General features: G+C 33.8%; 1 protein-coding gene and 1 non-coding gene across 2 annotated transcripts in view; both read left to right on the forward strand.

Moving 5' to 3' along the window:
* PTPN4 (protein tyrosine phosphatase non-receptor type 4) overlaps window positions 1–16,346 on the forward strand; it is a 251,341-nt gene that overhangs the window by 182,699 nt on the left and 52,296 nt on the right. Inside the window, exons 13-15 of the mRNA XM_058301151.2 lie at window positions 6,245–6,313; window positions 12,498–12,623; window positions 14,523–14,681. Of these exons, the coding sequence (XP_058157134.1) occupies window positions 6,245–6,313; window positions 12,498–12,623; window positions 14,523–14,681 (354 nt within the window). The remainder of the gene's footprint in view (window positions 1–6,244; window positions 6,314–12,497; window positions 12,624–14,522; window positions 14,682–16,346) is intronic.
* On the forward strand, window positions 15,767–15,873 carry LOC111763644 (U6 spliceosomal RNA). The gene has a single exon (XR_002796475.1). It is a non-coding gene; the product is annotated as a U6 spliceosomal RNA (small nuclear RNA).

Below are 16,346 nucleotides of genomic sequence, written 5' to 3' on the forward strand. Positions count from 1 at the left end.
AGATAAGAAGACAAAAAAATCAAGGAAATTACCCAAACTATGCCAGAGCAACTAGAAAATTTAGGTAGATGACTATGAATACAAAAACAATTTTGGAGAAAAATCATCAGTGGCACATAACTTTTTCCATAGATATCAATAAAAAACAAGCAAATAATAAGATTTAAAAAAGATTGACGAGAGGGGGGCAATACCTACTGTTCCATTTATCATTGCCCTTAGCGGGGCATCCCCTAGGAGAAGATGAACCTAATATTCGCAGTTGACACTTTTTCAAGATTATGGACTACTAAATGGAATCTCCAGATAGTAAATAGTTGAATAAAATATTTCAACAGCTTCATTTAGGTATAATTGACATACAATAAACTGCACATATTTAAATTTTTTAATTTGATATATTTGGATATATGTATACATCCATGAATCCATCACCACAATCAAAATGGCAAATATATCCATCACCCTCAAAATTTCCTTCATGCCCCTTAATAATCCCTTTCTCTTAGCCGCTCCGTTAGGTAACCACTGTTGCACTTTTTGTGACTTTAAATTGGTTTGCATTTTCTAGAATTTTATGTACTTTGAAGCATATTATATGTATTCTTTTTTGTCTGAGCTCTTACTCAGCATAATTATTTTGAGGTCCATGTTGTTGCCTGTTTTGATAGTTTGCTTTTTTTTTTTTTGTATTCCATTGTTTGGATATACCGCAGTTTGTTTCTCCATTCGCTCAATGATGAACTTTTGAGTTGCTCCCATTCTGAGGCTATTATAAATAAAGATGCTTTGACGATTCAACTGGAAGTCTTTGGATGTTTGCTTTAATTTCTCTTGAATATATAAATAATTTTAGAATGACTAGATTATGTGGCAGATGTATGTTTAACTTTGTAGGAAACTGCCAGACATTTTTCCAAAGTGGTTGTACTATTTTATAAACCCACCAGCAGTTGTATGAGAGTTCAAATTCTATCACATACTCATCAACACTAGCCATTAGTCTTTCTATTTTAGCCATTCTAATTGACCCATGGTGGTATCTCACTGTGGTTTTAATTTGAATTTCCCTAATGACAAATGATGTTGAGCATCTTTTCCAGTGTTTGTTAGCCATCCGTATATCTTCTTTGGTGAGGTATCTATTCAAATCCTTTGACCAATTTTCTTAAGTTGTTTGGTTTTCTGTTTTTAGGCTTTGAGATACTTTATGGATACAAGTCCTTTACCGTATAAATGCTTGTCTTTTCATTATTTCATTGTCTTTTGAAGAACAGAAGTCTTTCATTTTTATAAAGTTCAACTTACCAATTTGTTATTTTGATTGCTGTTTTGGTATTGTATCTAAGAAATCTTTGCCTAACCCAAGGTCACAAAGATTTACTCCTCTGTTTTCTTATAAAACTTTTATAATATTTCCTCTTACATTTAGATCTATCATCCATCTGAGTATAATTTTTGTGCGTGGTGTGAGATATGGATTAAAGTTATTGTGTTGGTTTTTTTTCGTTTTTGGTGATTTTTTTTTTGTATATGGCTGTCCATTTGTTCCAGCTCCATTTGTTGAAGGCTAACCTTTCTCTACTGATTTGCTTTTGTACCTTTTTTAAAAAATCAGGTATCCTTATTTGTGAGGCCTTTTTCTGAGCCCTCTGTTCTGTTCCACTAATCCATTTGTTATCTTAATGACAATACCAAACTGTCTTGATTACTATATATTTATTTTAAGTCTTAAAATCTGGCCCTGTTAGCCTTCCAACTTTGTTCTTCTTCAAGGGTGTTTTGGGTATTCTGGGTCCTTTGCATGTCCATCTGAATTTTAGAATTAACTTGTTACTTTCTACCAAAAGGCCTCTCAGATTTTAATTGGAATTGTGTTCAAACTATAGATTAGTTTGTGGAGAATTTATTTCTTAACAATACTGAGTCTTCTGACTCATAAAAATGGTGTATCTTTCTATTTATTTACACCTTCTTTTATTTCTCTTAGCACTGTTTGTTTTCAGTGTATAGGTCTTTCACTTCTTTTTCAGATTAGTCATTACATACTTTATATGTATTGATGCTGTTATAAATTGTAGTTTTGAATTTTAATTTCAGAGTATGCACTGCTGGTAGATAGAAATGCAACTAATTTTTTAAGATAATCTTTTTTCCTGAAACCTTGCTAACACAATTATTTGAGGAGAGGAAGCTGTAGGGTTTTTTTGTTTCGTTTTGTTTTGTTTTTTCCTAGCTTCCAACAAATTTTCTAGTAGATAATAAATACCATTGTAATTCTTCATTTATAATCTGGATGCCTTTTATTTCTTTTTCTTTCCCTATTGTCCCAGTTAGAATCGCCATTATAATGTGGAATAGAAGTGGTGAGAGCAGACATTGTTGTCTTGTTCCTCATCTTAGGGGAAACCATTCATTCTTTCATTCTTATATATGATGTTAATTGTAGACTTTTCAAAAATGCTCTATATTCCTCTATTTCTCTTTTGCTGAAAAGTTTTATTAGATTTGGATGTTGTTTTTGTTAAATGCTTTTTCTTTATTGAAATGATCATATGGGTTTTTTTTTGTTAATATATTTCATGTGTTAATGAACCCTGCCTTTCTGGAATAAACCCCATGTGTTCATGATATATTATCCTTTTTATATATCTTTATTTAATTTGCTACAATTTTGTTTAGAATTTTTACATCCTTGTTCATGAGGGATGTTATTTTGTAGCTTTCTTATGTCATTGTCAGATTTTTGTATCAGGATAATTCTGGGCTCATAGAATGAATTGAGAAATATTCTGTTATCAATTTTCTGAAAGTTTGTCTAGTAATAGTATTACTTTTTTTTTTTAATGTTTTGTAGAATTTACCAATGAAGCCATCTGGGCCAGGAGTCTTATTTGAAAGAAAGTTTTGAGCTACACATTTTATTTATTGAAAGGCTATTCAGGTTTTCTCTTTCTTCTTGAGAGAGCTTTGAAAGTTCACATTTTTTCAGGGAATTTATCCATTTTGTCTAAGTTTTCAAATTTATTGGCAAATTTGTTTATATTTTCCTACTTTAAATATCTCTGGAATCTGTACTGTTGCTTCTCTCATTCTTTACATTAGTAACTTGTGCTTCTCTCTTTTTTTTCCTGATAAGTCTTGCTAGAGGTTTATCAGTTTGGAGTAAATATTTTTAAACACTGTCTAAGCCAAATAAAACTTTCTTTAGGCTCATATAGCTTGTGGTCTACCCCTTGTCTATGAAGTCGTAAGGAAGAAAATGTGACCCAAGAATATTAAACTTAGTCAAGTGCCATTCAAACCTAAAGTCAATAGTTAGACCTTCTCAAGTATATAAAATCTCAGGGAATATAGCATATATGAGTTTATCTTGAAAAATATTTATTAGTAAAATTAAGCTAACAAAGATTAATCAAAATAACTCCAAAAGAACCTTGGTAATAGAAGTGAGAATGAAAATAAAATGTAGGCGGCGGACTTGGCCCAGTGGTTAGGGCGTCCATCTGCCACATGGGAGGTCCGCGGTTCAAACCCCTGGCCTCCTTGACCCGTGTGGAGCTGGCCCATGAGCAGTGCTGATGCGCGCAAGGAGTACCCTGCCACGCAGGGGTGTCCCCCGCGTCGGGGAGCCCCATGTGCAAGGAGTGTGCCCCGTCAGGAGATCCGCCCAGTGTGAAAGAAAGTGCAGCCTGCCCAGGAATGGCGCTGCCCACAGGGAGAGCTGACACAAGATGACACAACAAAAAAGAAACACAGATTCCCGTGCCGCTGACAACAACAGAAACAGGCAAAGAAGACACATCAAATGGACACAGAGAACAGACAACCGGGTGGGGGGGGTGGGGAGAATAAATAAATCAATCTTTTTTTAAAAAAAAAGAAAAGAAAATGTAGACCTCAGAGAAAGTACAGGCAGAAAATGTCAGGGTAGGATGTTTTATAAATTCTTCCTTCCATGAGAAAGAAAAATGAAAGCTGGTAAAAGAGACCGGAATTAACTAGATGGTAACCCTGGAACCAGACTGGATATTTAGAACAAATACAGAGCAGTAGAGGAAGCAAGAGGTTAGTTCTTGTAAATGAAAGCAAGAACCAGTGACTAGCCCCCATTACTCAGCCTCATGGCAGTAACTTTATACACTGCTACAGCTGCAACAATGCAGCCTGCATACTGGAAGTGTGAGCTGGGCCCAGGACTGGCAGAGGAAACTACTCTAAAATTTGGGGTTGTGTGTTAGGGACCAGTGCAGAAGCAGGCCTCAGTTCCAGCCCTCTAGGCAGCAGTGTTCCAGCATTCCACCAGCATCCACCAAAAGGTAAAGAGCTAATGCACCTTCTGACATCTTAGTTAACATTAAAAGATGTTAGTATATGTAAGTTAACCATATTTATCTTTAGTTGTGAAAGTGAAGTTTTCTGTTTGTAGTCCTTAAAAACTTAAAAAATGTGAAGCACTTTATTGTGCTTTATTATTTTTTCTTTCATATAACATGTTTACTTACTGTTTATTTCCTGAGCATGTTTGCTCTTCCCAACAAAGATTACATAGGATATTCTAGCTTATTTCCTATTTTTTTTTAGAGTAATCTCAGTTTCAGTGTTTAGAATGTAAGTAATTTTATAGTTATACTGTATCTACTATGGACCATTTTTCAAAGTTCATAGTGTTTATAGCCACATCTCACTTTGTTTATTGTCAGTTTAACAAAGTCATTACTAGTCTTACAATGAAGTGAAATAGCTGCATGAAAAATGTCTAGCTGGACACAGCCCTATTGTAATAGGTATGTACTGAATAAACAGGTTTTTGCCTCATGATAGGCAGTGGTTGGGAATAATAGAAGTATTATCAAACTTAAAATGTTGAAGCCTTGCTTAGATTAGGAGATGGAGCTGAGAATACCAGAGAGATTTATTACTTCCTCCAACAGTTTCCCTATACATACACTTATCTTGGTTCCAAGATATCCAGGAGACTAAAATCATTTTTCTCATGCAGGAATACAAAACCATGGTGAACCTTAGTTTACCTTGTTCCTTATTACAAGTACAGTTTATCCCTCTTACAGGAGATATATATTCTCAGGAAACTTCAACTTAAAGTTTAAAATTCATGATAATGATACTGGTTTTTCCATTACAACCTCACAAGCATGCCATTCAACTTACATTTATCTTTACCTATCCATGGAAAATGGTCTTAAAATTGCTTGCTTCCTTTGCTTACTATATTTGTGTATGGTTATATTTGATATCTTAGAAATGTATAGTCATTTAGACTTAATGCAGTGCCTCAGTCAGCAGATCTCTGAGGACAAAGCTTCTCTTAACAAGGTTGGTCCAGTCATGTAGGTGTACCACAGAGAAAGATAAGTTCCACTACCTAACCGTGTGCTTGCTAGACAGATCAGCCTCTAGGCAAATCCCCTAGTGCTTCTCCATATTTCTGCCCTTAGTTCCTAACTGTATACAAAAATCTGAAGTTGCCTGTGTCTGGACATAGAGGGAACTGAGAATATAACCTGTCTTCATGTCTGTCATCTTTAGCAGGAGAGTGGTAAGAAGAGTTTGCCCAAAGAAAGAATAGTCTTTCAAGTTCTCCTATGTTTCAGCCCCTTTGTTATGGAGTATGAGAAACAGTAGTGAAATCCAAGACTTACAGGGGGAAGGGAGGGCTTAGAGGAACTGAGACATAGCAACCCATCTCTGAGCCTAAGTTGAGTACCTTTCCAGGGCATAGCAGAGAAGGAATTACTCATACAGAACTATTTCTGTCAGGAACAGTTGTGGCTCAAGCACTTGAGTGCCTTCTTCCCACATATGAGGTCCTGGGTTCAATCCCTGGTACCTCTTAAAAACAAAACAAAACAAAAAAAAAACCAACAACAACAAATAAAGAAAATAACTCAGTGGAGCTGATGTGGCTCAGTGGTTGAGCACCAGCTTCCCACATATGAGGTCCCAGGTTCATTCCTTGGCCCCAGTACCTTAAAAAGAAAAAAAAGTTTCTTCATTCTTACTCTTAAATAATTATCTGAAAATGAAGTGTGTATGGAACAAATCTGTAATTGAGATTGATCTACATAGGTAGAAGTAGAATGCCATCCAGTTGTTTCTTTTTACCTTCTATTTCCTTTTCTAGTTTCTTTTGAAATTGCAATATAACCATTATGTGTGTGTTGTCATTTTATCTTGTAGTTCTCTTTCAGATTTCATTATTGTGCATATTTATTTATTTCAGTGGGAGAACTGAAGTCCAGTCAGTTCAGTATGGCAAAGAAAAGGCAAATAAAGACAGGATATTTGCAAGGTAAGCCACTTCTATTTTTTTTTTTAATAAAATGTATAATTATTAACAGTTTTAACAAATATGATTACAAAATTACCACATCCGTTCTTTAGCTAAGCATTAGATTATATTGAGGGAATAATATGCTAACTTACGTAGTTTATTAATTTTTTATAATGAGCTTAACTCGGTGTTAAGCATTATAGCTCAGATTAGGATGAATCAAGTATTAAATTTATGAGTGAAACATTTTGTTGGAAGGTTCATCTTTTGAGAAATAGAACAACTCTTATTTTCATATATTTTGTAACTCATTTCTGTATTTACTTAATTCATATTGTTGAGAAAAAGATAAGTTGCTTTTTATTTGGGTACCAATTAGCTATCTTTTTTATTTTGCATCTGATAGGGCCAGTTTGCTTTTTAACAAGTGAAGTGGCATAATTAGAATTATGTTTTAGAAAAACAATTTTATGGCAAGGACCAAGAATGGATTAGCAAGTAAAGATAGGGTACCCAGAAACCAATTAGAAGATAATTGCAGTAATCCAAGTGAAAAATTCTAAAGGCCTGAACTAAAAAGTGGCTTAAGGAATGGGGAGAAATTTTAGGAACATTTTTTGAGGTAGAAAAAGCAGAAATTGATGACCACTTGGATGGAGATGTGTTAGAGACAAGACTTTCTGGAAGGACTTTCTGATTTGGGTGACATAGGACATATAATAAGGAAATACAGGAGGAAGAATACATCTGTAATAGAAAAGGGAGTTTTACTGATACAGGCTTAATTTGAGGTGCCTGAGCACCATCCTAACAAGATAGATATTCAGACACAGAGCTCTGAAGGAGAGCAAGTGACCAAGATGGGTGGGTGGGTAATCATTCATTCATTCATGCAACAAATACTGAGAACCTACTCTGCATGGAGAATTCTTCCAGATTCTCAAAATACAGTGAAGAACAAGATAAACATCCTCATTGCATGGAGCTTATATAATGGTTGCTGAGACAGATATCTAATATAATCAAAAGATCTAGCCAAACACAAGGAAGGCCATGAGGCTGGAGCCTGCTTAGTATGTTTCAAGAAGAGTAAGTGGGTCCTCAGCAGACAAGACTAAGCAAGGCAGAGTGTGGAAGGGGAGCAAGTCAAAGAGACAGGTAGCAGCAAGGCCTTGTATGATCTTGCGTTAGAATATGATGAAGACTTTTGGATTTTACTAAAGTGAGTTGGGAAACCAATGGAAGGCTGAGATCAGGGAAGGAATATAATCTTATTTTTGTTTTTTGTTGTTGTTTGAGAGTTAAACTGAAGTATTTACAAATACCATGACTTTCGCAATTTTCTTCAAAATAATTGGGGGTGAGAGGAATGGAATAAGTGATAGAGATAAACAAGATTGGCCACAAGACTATATGGAGAAGTAAGTGGAAAGAAGATGATCATTTAATAATAGGTAACATTTATTGAGCATCTATTCTGTTCCAGGCAGTTTTTATAGATTAGCTCACAGCCCGCATAACTCAATGAGTTAAATTCCATTACAAAGAGGAAACTGTGGCACAGCAAGTTTGACTAACTTCCCTGAGAGTATACAGATAGCATGGTATCTAGCAAAAATAACCCAGAAATTCTGGGCACTTACCCACACTTTAGCTATCCGGCAAAGTGAATGCTTGATGCCTTTCCTATCTCAGAGATGTGAGAGATAAACTGTCTCTTTTGAAATTTATTGTTCGTCTCCCCAACTAGTATGTAAGCTCTATAAGGGCAGGGATTTTGTCTGTTTTATTAACTACCATAATCCTAGCTTTTGTAATCATGGTGGGACATGGTAGGTGCTCAGCAAATACTCATTTAATTAATGTGAGAACAAGAATACCCTCTGTTAGGTAGAGCTGGATGGATGTTATTTCCAGGGAAAGAGTTGGGTTTTTGTTTTAGCAAGGTAGTAGAGGGTGAATTCTTGGAAATGAAGCTTTTTTTTTCCCAGTGAAAATGACTTAGGATAAGTCCTTGAATTGAAGGGTCCAAGTGCTTGGCATCTAATGCCATTGGAAGCCAGATGGTTCTTTTGAGAATTAGAGAATTTTTCTTTTGATTTTACTTTGTTTAATTTTGCTTTTATCCTTATCTAAAATACCTCCCTGCTTAGTGTTTCTGGAGTAAAAGGAGTTGCCCTCACCCCCAAAGGTGGAAATTGCTTTATTGTTTTTCCTAATCATAAAGTGGTAGTTCATTAAATATAAAGAAAAATTGTCACTCCAGGACAACCAATTAAAAATGTTTGGTATTTACTATTCACAATTTTTCTAAGCATATACTCATAGAGATGTTTATATGTGTGTGTATATTTTATTTCAAAATTTGTTTCATATCTCCTGTTACTTTTATCACTTAGCATATTGTGGACATTTTTCAATGTTGAAAAATCTACAGTCATTTATAATGACAGTAAATCCTTAAGCAGTTAAATCCTTTTATTCTAAGCTGTAGCTTTACAATCCTGCTTCCTCCTTTACCCTGCCACTTCCCTGCCTCTGGAGTAAGAGTCATTGCCAAGACAATCTACAGCTGTCCTGATTCTGTGTACTTTGAAATGCTTAAAAAAAATAAAAAATAATACTATGAGCTCCTTGGAGTAAGGACATTTGAAACAAATCATTAAGATTTGTGTGTGTGTGATTGAATTAAAAAAATTTACTGGCATTATTTCTTCACTCTGGGGTTGACTTTATCCTGATTTGTCTATGAAAAATCTACCCTATAGGAAAACAGTCAATGAAAATGCCTGGATGTGAAAAGAATTCAGCTGGCCAGGGCTATAGCATTTCACTGTGATAGACTTACTTAAATTTGAATGATGTAATTTATCTCAGCACTTGTTTAACAAAGTTTCTAAGTGGATTTATTGTTATATTTTGTTTTTAAATTCATAAAGGAAATACCTGTTTTTATATTAAATAGAAATCTCATAGCCACATGAGTGTCTTCATTGTTTCGGAAGGGAGAAAAAAGAAAGTCATAACCAGAGTTACCTACTCTGATAGATGTAGCTACTGAAATTATTTAAAATCCTCCCTTTTACAGTCTTAAATACTCTTTTTTTCCATTAGAAAGTACTAAGATCTGCACACAAGTGAAATGCACAATAAAATGTTGATCTGAAGTTGTTTTCCTTGCTTTTGCTCTTGAGAAAGAAATAATTTACTTCCTGTTGGCCTTGTTTTAATTTAGAATGTATTTGTTCTAGTTTTTTAGTACCATAACTTATTTGTAATACCTGTTTTAGTACTTGTTAAAAACCAAAATAATATTTGCTGTTATTTCAGGTTACTGTTGTAACTACACCATAACAATATATTTAAACCTTTTTGATTCTTTTCCTAATTAAAGGGTTAACTATTTTTCTCATATATTTTTAAAAACATAGAACATGTGACTTGGTGATTTGTTCTATGAGAGTATTATAATGTCTAATATGATCCCATATGTGTATTTATAAGTTAAGATCACTATCATATGCAAATGACTGTCCTTATAAGTGCTAATATTATGATCATATCTGATTTTACAGTGTATCAGTATTTATTGTGATGACCTAATGCATGTCTATTAAAATACTCTAATGGTTTAGCAATAATTAAATTATCTTGATAAAGTATTAGAGAATTTTAGGGTTCTTATTCATGTCTTGGAATTTTAGTTGGCAATGTAAATAGGAAAGATTTCTCCTTATACTTTTCATATAATATAAGATAGTTGTTTTCAGCATCAATTTAATGTTAACTGCATTTTCTTTTTCTAATATAATGATTCTGAATTGCTTCCACATTTTTTCAATTGTCATAAAATAATATTCTAAGAAGAGAGCAAAAGAATGTACCCATACCGCAGAAAAATAAGGTGCCATGGTCAGAAAATAAATTTACCACATTACAAACACAGTGATGCAGTGTGGTATTTTTTTCTCTGAAATTTCCACACTTCACAGGAAACATAGACAGCAAGCTTGAGTGGGTGGGTCTCTGAGGTTAAAACTGTTAATAAAATAAAATCCTTTAATTTAGTTTTAAATGCAAAGCATTTCCAGCTATGTTTAGTCTATTAACAGCATTAACATTTTATGAAGCTTTATATAAGGTGAGTATGTTGGATTTTTTTTCTTCCTATAAATGACTTTTCCCCCCTCTTAGAAAATGAAAGTAGTTGATTTCCTGACTATATAGTTAGTGAACTCTTTTAGTTTACATTTAGTAGTAGTCTAATATGTGAGGAAAGAATTATTTTATTAGTATTAAGATTTAGTATTAATAAAAGTCATAAGTGATAAGATTTCTTCTAATACTCTTTACTACTTTTTAAAAAATCCAAAGTATGGCATGTACATTTTCATTTTATTCTGTTATGAATATCTGCACTAAAATGAGGAGCTTGGATAGATGGCATCTCAGGTTTTTTCAAGTCCGAAAGTCCTGTAATTTAAACTCACAGTAATGGGAAATGTCCATGCTCTAAATTACTTTGAATTCACTTAAGGAAAATGAAATCTGAGTCAGTGTCCCTCTCTATCTTTTTTTTTTTTTAAACCAATAACATTATATTGTTTTGCAAAATGCTCATGTGTTTTGAAATTTTAAAACATCATTAGGCCAAACTAAAAAGTTTTTGGCAATGAATACCTGAAATGATAGAATACTTGTGGGATTTGGATTCATAAGTAACTTTTATTATAGTTCAATAAAATTACTATACTTAAAAAAAAATCATGAAAAGTTAGATATTCATATCATAAAATTCAGGAGGTGGGGAAGGATTTAAGCATCATACATTGTACTAGTAAAATTAAATATTTAGATGTAGAAACTTAAGTGATTTGTCTTATAGAGGGCCAGAACTTAAAATTCAGGGTCCCTACTTTTCATTATTTTAAATGCTTCCTATTTTGTATATAAGAACATTTTAATGAGGTCTTTTTAGTCAGTTTTACCATGGTTTTTAATGTCGTTGATTTCTTTTTACATATTTAACATATTGGAAAGAAGATAGTATGTTGACAGTGCAACTGCAAACTTAACAATATTAGAATTTTTCTACCTAATGATCTTATTAATTAACATTCGATGTAATTGGCTAATTTAATATTACATTTACTTTGTGCCTTGATATTTTGGGTCTTGGTCGTTTTTTTTTACCCTTACAAAAATGCATACATGGTGCATGATGGGAGAGAAAAAATGATTGCCAACTTTAAGGGAAAATCCTAATAAACTAAGAAATCAATACAGTACTGGGAGGAGAAGGGTGTGCACTGTCCCAGGCTACAAGCCAGGCACCCACCCCTGGATGCCACCCCCTGCGGGAACAAGAGGAGAGCTGGCAGCAGGCACCATTTCCTGCCATGCATCCCAGCCAGTGCCACATGTTCTCCAGGTGGAGCTATACCCCTTCCCTTTGCCCAGGCTACCTGTCTGCATTGCGCAGGCCCAAGGGCAGTAGCACAGAGTTTGCCTCACACTGCTTCCCATCTTGGGACACATCAAGGCTTGGAATCTTTCTGTAGGTTTAGAAATGAGAGGCCACAGGGATAAGACCCTGACAATAAAGAAATTAGACACCCCCTTTCCCCAAAAATTCTTTATTATTATTTGAAAGTCTAACAGTAAATCAAAACTCAAATGATGAATTTTGATGAATTCACCTATGAATTCTATGAACTATAACCAAAAATAGTCTTTCATAAATTATTTTTTCCTGGCCTCATTGAGGCAGAGGAGCAAGGTTTGGATTTAAAGACTTTCAGGTAATAATATGCTATCCCAAGGTAAGCTAGAGCTCCATATATTCCAGAAAGGGTTAGGTGTTATCTAAGATTTTGATAATATCTGAGGAAACTTTCAGTATCAGAATACTCTGTTGCCTTCCCTCCTTCCTTCTTCCTTCATTTTCCTGTTTCTTTCTCTCCTCCCTTTTCTCTTTCCTACTTTCTCTAGCCTGTCTTTCCTTTCTTCCTTCATATAAAGCAAGTCAACGTCCTTAGGAAATTACTTGGTAAATAGCCTCTGAATATACTAATTTCTTGTAGGTAAACTCTATATTGACTCATCTAGAATCTGATCTATTAAGACAAATTCTAGAATTTCTTTTATAGTTTATAGTCTAAAAAAATTTTTTTCATTTTATTTATTTAAATTATTTCTGCAGATCCCCAAGTAAGCCCTTGGCACGAAAATTAATGGATTGGGAAGTAGTAAGCAGACACTCACTATCTGATGATAGATTAGAAACACAAAGCCTTCCTTCCCGGTCTCCACCTGGGACACCTAATCAGTAAGTACAGACCAGCATCAGGTGTGCATGGCTGCATATATCCATTGCTTGAAAATCAAGATATGTAAAATTTAACTTTCTTGTCATATATGGTTTTTGTTACTTCACAGCAGTATTTCCTCTCATCCTACAGCTCATTGCAAAGCAGCATGGAATAGCCTCTGGGAATAAGGGAATATGGCATTGAACAAGGATCCTCACTTCCTCACACAGGGGGTCCTAGCCAGTAAATCAAGATCTGTTAGTCAACCTAAAATCTTATCTGGGTTGTTGTTGACAAAGTACTTTTCCCTGTTGATTCTCAACAGAATTTCTAGGGAGAGAATGTGCTGTTTGAAAATGCTTTCTAAGTGATTGTGAATTTGTTATTTAAGCCTCCAACCGCTGTTCTAGCATTTTCTATTTTCCATTGCCAATCTCCACCAACTTAGCTAAAGCTGGCTCAGAAATACTGTGTGACTTAGCACTTAACTCTAAACATACTTCAGTCTAGCATTTCTCATAAAAAACTATCTGCTTTTATTTGGTGTAGATAATAAAATAATTAAATTGTACTAGCCAAACAAAGATGTTAATTATCTTAACTTGATAGTAACAAATGTGTTGTATGTAATATATGTATGTAATTAAGATAATGATAAGCAAATGTTTATCAGCATATGGACAGTTACCCAAAAGGCTCATTTATAAAATTTTGACTTTTTTATGGAATATAATATTTGAAGAATTCCTTTAGAAATATTTTATGCACATTAATGTTTAATAACTGCACTCAATTCTAAAAGCTATGTCACTGATGGGATGTTTGTCAGCCCAAGAATAGAATTTGCCATATAGTAAATAAAATATGTAAATAAACAATTTATTTCACAGAAAGTTACCTGATATGTAGGTGTCTTCTTTACTGCTAGAAAAAAATAGACTCAGAAGTTTTTATCTTGCTAATTGCAGGTTGATTTTATTAAAACCATCGTTCCTTATAAAAGACTGCATGTATTAGAAGGGTTGCTTAAAGAAAATCCAGAAATTTTTTTTCTAGTCCCTTTTTGCAGCCAACCATTTCTCTATTTGTTGTCAGCACCACTAAACAATTAAAACAATAGAAGACAGAAGAAATTTAAAACAGATGATTCAAGTAATTAATTAGACATAGGTCTGATTAAATTTTCTGATTAACAAAACAATTTTAAATATCTTAAAAAAGTGTTTTGGTGTTTGTTTTTATTCTAAAGAGACTTTATAGTATGGTGGTGAAGAACCTGGGCTCTGGAGTCACTATATGTTTTAACTTTGGGCAAGTTCACTAATCTTTTTGTCTCAGTTTCCCCGTCTACAAAATTATAATAATAGTGTATATCTTGTATTGTTTTCAGGGTTAAAGGAGATGATGTATGTGTTTAGCAAGTTCTCAAATGTTAGCTATCATAATTAATAACAATTATTAGAATTCATGTGACTGTCACTTATAGGGAGGAAGTATGGTAATCAGCACTGTACCTATTCTTAAGATTTAAAGCAAGTTCCAGAAATAAAAACATTTATAAGGATTTACAAAGAATTCAGGCCAAACAGTATTTCTAAATCATTTATTTTAATCCCTTTATTTTGTGTTATATAAGACAAAGATATAGTGACTAAAACCTAGAAATAATGAGGTTAGGATAAAAACGAATTCACAATAAAATCCTTCTACCAGATTGTTGATTACAGTTCAGGTATCTGGCTTTTCAGTCTTTATTGTTTCTATGTAGATCACACATCTTTGTAAGAGACTGTGCTTAATCAACTTGGTTAGTCTTAAAAAACACACACCCACTTTCTGTTAAATATATTATTAAGAAACTTGAAAAAATCAAATTAAAGAACATCTTTATTCCATTTTTCTTCCTCTTCATTTAGTCGAAATTCTGCATTCACAAAAGAGGGAACCCGGTTGCGACCATTATCAGTTGGGCATTTGGTAGACCACATGGTTTCCACTTCCCCGAGCGATGTATCTGTGCATCACAGATCTCCATCATCAACACAAGCTAATAGCATCGTTCTGGAATCATCACCGTAAGATCTTGTTCCATTTAGTTTCCTAATCTGTGTTTTCAAATGCCTCAAATTGCTTCGTTTAAAGTAATCAAGGAAAGTAGGGTATTTGATACAATATTTAATTAATGTGGTATTTCCAAAATCATGTATTTGTAAATGTCTTTATTGTCTGTCAGTTTGTTGGCCACAAAAAAAAGAAAAGAAAATTAATGACTATTTTATTTCATTGACTCAGATTTTCTTGAATTTTTAGCGCACACACTTAAATATTTCTGCTAATAATGTAGCACTGAGTCAGGCAGTAGGGTAGTGAAAAGTAGTTTTCTTAATATTTTAAAGGAAGGAAGCCTTAAGAATGAACAGAGTTAGGAAAACTAGGTAGTAAGGGAGATGACCATCACCTGAACACCAGTCATAGAAAAATGTGTTATATCTACTCTTCTTTCCTACCTTATACTCCATACAAACATATAAATCCAATTTAATAGTTAAGCATTTATCACCCTATCACTTTAGTGCACAACCTGCTTGCCCTCACATTAAGATATAATGTTTTGATTTATTGATTCATGTAATGCAGATCACTCATATGCAGGTAAAGACACATACTTACATAGCTGGAGAAAAAATAAATGCTTACATGTTAGGTAGGTAAAAAGATTAATTTTGTTGAGAAGGAGAAAGGGGTGTAAGATACAGTGAATGTAATAAGGGTTAAAACAAGAATGGGTCTGAGAGTAATGAATGGAAAAGTAGATGGAGTGGCCAGCAGAGCCACTGTTGTGAGTATTGCAGAAATGACAAGATAGAAATAGCCATGGTTGTCCTTGATTGGGGCCAAAAACAACAAGGAAGACTGGCTAAGTTATCAAGATAGGTAGAGCTTACATCTTAGTAAAACCTTTTAATTGTTTGTATATATTTTAAATAATTAAGCAGTTAGGAAAAATATACACTGCACTTGTGGCTCCTTCGGGAACTGAGTTGTTAAGAGATAGGAGTAATGGGGCTGTAATATTTTATTACTTTAAAAATTATAATTCTAAACTTTTCTGTTTGATTTTTTATAAACATCATTTTTAAATTATGAAACTTTAAATTACGTGCTCGCTTTGGCAGCACATATACTAAAATTGGAACTATTCAGAGAAGATTAGCATGGCCCCTGCGCAAGGATGACATGCAAATTCGTGAAGCGTTCCCTATTTAAAAAAAAAAGTTTAGGAACTAAAGACATGATAAAAATGTTGATTGATTATAAAAATCACATACCCTCAGGACTTAACAACAAATCATGTGGAGGAATCTCAAAAGCCTTTTTCAAAGCAAAAGCATCATAGATCTTGGGGTTACCCAAATTATCTTAATCTATTTTTTTTGAAAGACCTTTTTCAGAGAGAAACATATGCAAACAATTAACTATTTCCATATATAAGTTTATAGATTCACAAACCCCGAAAGTTACTTCCCCCTCAAAATACTATTGCTCTGCTTTCCTGACCTGCAGTGAAGGAGCAAGTTCACTTTAGATTGAAACTGGGAAGAGGTTTTTTCTTCCTCACCCCAAGCCTTGAGGATTATAAATGCTTGAGGCTTTTTCCTTGGACATGTGCTTTATAAAGCTTATGTGTTTGTATTCATTTTTTAATCTATAATACTGCATTTGAAATTCAGCCTGTTTGA

The sequence above is a fragment of the Dasypus novemcinctus genome, chromosome 7 (assembly GCF_030445035.2).
Source record: "Dasypus novemcinctus isolate mDasNov1 chromosome 7, mDasNov1.1.hap2, whole genome shotgun sequence".
Taxonomy (NCBI): Eukaryota; Metazoa; Chordata; class Mammalia; order Cingulata; family Dasypodidae; genus Dasypus; species Dasypus novemcinctus.